The following is a 5,840-nucleotide window of genomic DNA, read 5'->3' as shown; positions in this document are numbered from 1 at the left end:
TCGCAAAGTGCAAAAACTCCTAAGTATTAGGAAACCAAGTGCAGGGCTCCTACAAAAGCAAGGATACAAGATGGACTATGGTGTGATATGGGTAGACTTACAACTGCGGGGAACTAACCACTACCCCAGGTAAGCAGCAAAGTTCAATAGCAATGCAAGTACCCAAACAACAATCAGGATGTAGTCACCTGAAGGACAACTTATGCATGTACTGTGGTCAGGTAAAATGAAACACTAGCCAGATGATCCCAATGGAAATGAAATAATCCAGCAAGCAAAGGCTACGGGGTGAGACTAACCTGGCAACAACTACAAAGTCATCCCAGATACAAGCAGTAACTGCAAGTACTACAGACCAGACAACCACTGGAAATAAGTCAAGATGCAGCAACAACTGAGTTGTACATACAGAAAGTAAACGTAACAGTAGATACTGACTGAACTCCACTGTCACATATGTAACTTACATATGAGGGGAAACTATACAAATATCTCACATCACAGATATACTGTTCCTTGAGATAGATATGCAATTGAGGAAAATACTGAGGACCTAATCACTGATGGTGTTCAAATATTTCAAACAGAAGATCTAATATGACTGATGATAGTGATGAAGCCTATAATGGGATATGGTATATGATGAAATGAAGAAACAACACAAGACAAGACAAAATACTTATGGTAAACATGTTAGTGGTTTGCTGAAGAGAGATATGTCCACACGGAAGGAAAGACAGCAGGAACAGCATGGAAAAAGAAGTACTGAGGATAGGGTCTGACACAGGTAAAGTAAGAAGGGTATCAATGCAAATATCAAAAGTATTGACAGAAAATATATCAAGTAAAAAAATAAACTTTGGATTTTGAAATTGAACTGTTTAAGTTAAATGTTAAATAATTTCAAATATAAATTTGGAATCAAAGTCAAATAATTACCAGCTACACTTAATATTAACCTGAAATTTTGATCAGTGGTGAAATTTTGAATAGATATGAACTCAAATTAATTTTTCAGAATAAACTTGTCAGCGAGATGAAAAATGAATCTATACTATATATATATATAATTTAAATAAACACTGTAGACATAGAAATGTGGTAGAAATAGAATTTGTACTATAATCAATACTCTGTAAAAGTCAATATGATTATAAATTTCAAACAAATATAAACATGATAAACATATAATAGATATCACAGGATAGTATTGCGGTGTGATAATGCAGGATGATATTTCAATTAGAAATATATATATCACACATAAATATAAATATACAAGGTGGATCACAAAATGTCTCGAAAGTCAGGATCAAAAGTCAATGTCCTGAATTTGTGAAACACAAAAAAAATCAAAAGTCACAAGGTCCATACACTTCATAAAACATTGATGAATGAACAATTCATTCACATAAGTGTATATGATGTCCTTGGAAACTGCATGAACTCTTCTATGTTGAATTCCATCTAATGAATGATGAACTGCCTCTTCTCACTGTACAAGTGATGGTGCTGATGAAACTAGCAGCCCCACGTTGGGCGCCATTTTGTAGCCGGGCGTGGTGTCATGTGTCCAGCCACTGGGCTGCTAGTCAAAACATGAGGCAGTTCTTGAAGATGATGATGATATTTATTCTTTGGTAGTAGATGGTGGGAGGGAAGCTGTAAACAAGAGTCCTCCCTCCATAAAGAGTTCATGCAGAATATGTTATTCAGACATTCAACTGCAGACAAGGACAACATATAATGAACATATAATGAACACAGAATGAAGTGATGGTGATAATAGATGAACATGTATGTATATATGTATAGAATGAATCTAAGGGGGGTTATAAGTGGGTGGTACTTATGTGGCTATAACTCATTCAGAGTTAGCACCACCACCCGGCTACAAGTGCTTTGTTTGCATGTATCGAGAATTTAGAAGCCTCGACGTTGATTGTTTGCTTCGAAAATTCACCTGGCGGGACCTCTCGTGGACGCATTTTTCAGATCTTCGCACAGTGAGGGATTATATTGGCGTTCAATATCTGATTTTAATTAGATTGCCAGCTTGATTGATTTGGTGCTATCGTTTTGATAATGAATGATTGGTGAATGTAGTTATTTTATTTGCTAGTTATGAATCGAGTTATAGACCACATAAACCAAGGTACCTTTGTAGGACTACGTTATGGTGTGTGTATTTTTATCCAATGTGAAGGGGCGTTCGGGTAGCCTGGTGGTTAAAGCGTTCGATCGCCACGCCGAAGACCCGGGTTCGATTCCCGACATGGGTACAATGTGTGAAGCCCATTTCTGGTTTCCCCCGCCGTGATGTTGCTGGAATATTGCTAAAAGAGGCGTAAAACCATACTCACTCACTCACTCTGATGTGTTGTATTGTGTAATAGGGTGCACTGATACATCTAAAGGATGTTCTTTTGCAGGATTGCTCAAGTGGCCGCATCTTTAAAGTCATATGTCTCAGACACTGCACATCAATGTAAACTAATGTTACCACTTCCTGAACCCCATTCGTCACCACTCGCCCCTTTCCGTAACCTGCAAGAAGAATCGTCCCCCTATCGATGAATGTTATGTGCGAAAATACAACAAACCAATCAGAATGCGCGTATGATTTCAAGTTCTTCGTCAAAGAATCCCTCAGAAATAATTTTTGATTTACATGTCTTGCATCTATAAATATACCCAAGACACAGTTAAGTGAGTTCAATCACACTTTATTATTTCGCACGTCCCGATGTGCTTTAAATTGCATCTGAAATATGTATAATACGCTCGTATATGGGGAAATATATGTAAACCATTACGCAACGAGTTGACAATTGTTTTAGGTATGCCCGTTTGCGCTAAGACGGAACTCGGTCGCAAAAATGGCCATGAGAGGGGCACGAGTCGCTATTCGGCTTGTCCGGTAATAACACGTGTTGGTCACGAATGCCTGAAGCCTAGTAGCAAATATATCCGTGGAGATCCGGGTTAGAAATGGTCTTGAGCAATCCATGCAAGCGTAAGAGACGACGAACGGGATCGGCAGGTCAGGCTCGCTGGGCTGGTTGGTCATGGTGTCAATCACTGGAATGTCTAGTCTAGATTATTTACAGAACATCGTCATATAGCTGCAATATGGCTGAGTGCGGCGTTAAACAACAAACAAACAAATAGTGGCAAATACCCATACAAAACAACATGAAACCAATTTAGAATAGTAGCAATGGGTGAGGTGAAATGGGGTTTAAGGCCGCGTCCAAGATTATTGCACTTATAAAGCGACGTGCATGTACGTGTGTATTTGTGTGTGTGTGTGTGTGTGTGCGTGTGTGTGGCTGCTTGTACTAGTCCGGAGCGCTAGCTCACTGAGATACCATGCCGCAGTTAACATGGATACCCCACTCAGACACAGTATACTCCGAGCTGACCAGTCCTTGTTTTAGCCCCTTAATGCCGAGCGCCAGACAGGGTAACAACAAGTAGCACCTTTAACGTCTTTTGGTACGCGGCCGGGGATCGAACCCTGGACCTTCCGCTCTCCGGGCGGAAGCTCTACCACTAGACCACGGAGGCGGTCAACAGTAACAATGACTTTAGTGGGATGCTTTGCATGTTCACATAGTAATTACAATGTGCAGCAGCCGAATAGTAACATGACCTTCTACCACAAGGTATTTTGGCATAATATGCAACACATAAATCAATAAATGCTTTTTTGATTGGCCCACCATTGATCTAACTGACGTAAAATGCCTTTACACTTTTCTCATTACTCTATGATTAGGTTCCGCCACATTACGGCACTTGATGGATAGATAGGCATAATGACATATAAGAGAAAATGAGAACATTTAAGAGTAACCTCAGCGGCATACCTAGACCAAACCCCCAAACCGAAGTCCAAGTACCATGATAAGAATTGGAATAACTGTAAACGAGAAACATATATACCTTGTTCACAGTTTAAGGCCACCAATCGTCAACCACTTATCGTGAACCACCAATTGTGAACCATTAATCGTCAACCACGTATCGTCTACCACCAATCGTCAACCACCAATCGTCAACCACCAAACGTGAACCACCAATCGTCTACCACCAATCGTCAACCACCAATCGTCAACCACCAAACGTCAACCACCAATCGTCTACCACCAAACGTCAACCACCGATCGTCAACCACCAAACGTCAACCACCAATCGTCTACCACCAAACGTGAACCACCGATCGTGAACCACCAATTGTGAACCATCAATCGTCAACCACATATCGTCTACCACTAAACGTGAACCACCAATCCTCAACCACCAAACGTCAACCACCAATCCTCAACCACCAATCGTCTACCACCAATCGTCAACCACCAACCGCCAACCGTCAACCACCAACCGCCAATCGTCAACCACCTACTGCCAATCGTCAACCACCAACCGTCAACCGCCAATCGTCTACCACTAATCGTCTACCACCGACCGTCTACCACCAAACGTGAACCACCAATCGTCAACCAAAAATCGTCAACCACCAATCGTCAACCAAAAATCGTCAACCACCAATCGTCAACCACCAACCGTCAACCACCAACCATCAACCACCAAACGTCAACCACCAACCATCAACCACCAACCGTCAACCACCAACCGTCAACCACCAACCGTCAACCGTCAACCACCAATCGTCAACCACCAACCACCAACCGTCAACCACCAACCATCAACCACCAACCGTCAACCACCAACCGTCAACCACCAATCGTCAACCACCAACCGTCAACCGTCAACCACCAATCGTCAACCACCAACCACCAACCATCAACCACCAGCCACCAACCACCAACCATCAACCACCAACCATCAACCGTCAACCACCAATCGTCAACCACCAACCACCAACCATCAACCACCAGCCACCAACCACCAACCATCAACCACCAACCATCAACCGTCAACCACCAATCGTCAACCACCAACCACCAACCATCAACCACCAGCCACCAACCACCAACCATCAACCACCAACCATCAACCGTCAACCACCAACCGTCAACCGTCAACCATCAACCGTCAACCACCAACCACCAACCACCAACCACCAACCATCAACCACCAACCGTCAACCACCAACCATCAACCACCAACCGTCAACCACCAACCGTCAACCACCAACCACCAACCACCAACCATCAACCACCAACCGTCAACCACCAACCACCAACCATCAACCACCAATCACCAACCGTCAACCACCAACCACCAACCACCAACCGTCAACCACCAACCACCAACCACCAACCGTCAACCACCAACCACCAACCATCAACCACCAATCGTCAACCACCAACCAGCAACCATCAACCACCAACCGTCAACCACCAATCGTCAACCACCAACCACCAACCACAAACCATCAACAACCAACCATCAACCACCAATTGTTAATGTCATGTTGTTTTTTTCCTTTAGTATGTATGAAAACTACCAGTAGCATCATCTTGCAGCTGCAACTAAAATATGCATAAATGTAAATGTCGTTGACGAAAGTTTAAGTTTAATGTGCATTCTGAACATGGACATAATCAATGTCACTGTCTCCGTATAGCCAATGTCTATTAGCCCAAGGCCCAGTTAAATAAGAGGAATCGACATTTTCCATCTTCCGAGGAAATATGTCGATACAGTGTGTCACTAGAACCAAGGCTACAGACCATATTCTAGACACTTGTTGTGAGTGGGAAGGACAGCAAATCCTATACCCAGCGTTCAGATTTCAGTCATTAAGGAATGGACTAATTACCTTCTCGGCAACACAGATCGATATTGAATCTTTATCGCCAAGAACTTGA

At 42.7% G+C, this 5,840-nt stretch overlaps 1 protein-coding gene across 1 annotated transcript; it reads left to right on the top strand.

Moving 5' to 3' along the window:
* The first annotated feature begins 3,650 nt into the window (after positions 1–3,650).
* Positions 3,651–5,516, top strand: LOC139442328 (salivary glue protein Sgs-4-like). The gene is made up of 2 exons (XM_071223124.1): positions 3,651–3,668; positions 4,821–5,516. The coding sequence occupies exons 1-2, from the start codon at positions 3,651–3,653 to the stop codon at positions 5,514–5,516; spliced, it is 714 nt and encodes a 237-aa protein (XP_071079225.1).
* Positions 5,517–5,840: the final 324 nt, after the last annotated feature.

The sequence above is a fragment of the Haliotis cracherodii genome, unplaced genomic scaffold (genome assembly GCF_022045235.1).
Source record: "Haliotis cracherodii isolate W230 unplaced genomic scaffold, xgHalCrac1.p SCAF_5, whole genome shotgun sequence".
NCBI classification, from domain to species: Eukaryota; Metazoa; Mollusca; class Gastropoda; order Lepetellida; family Haliotidae; genus Haliotis; species Haliotis cracherodii.
This window is presented reverse-complemented; position numbering and strand designations above follow the sequence as displayed.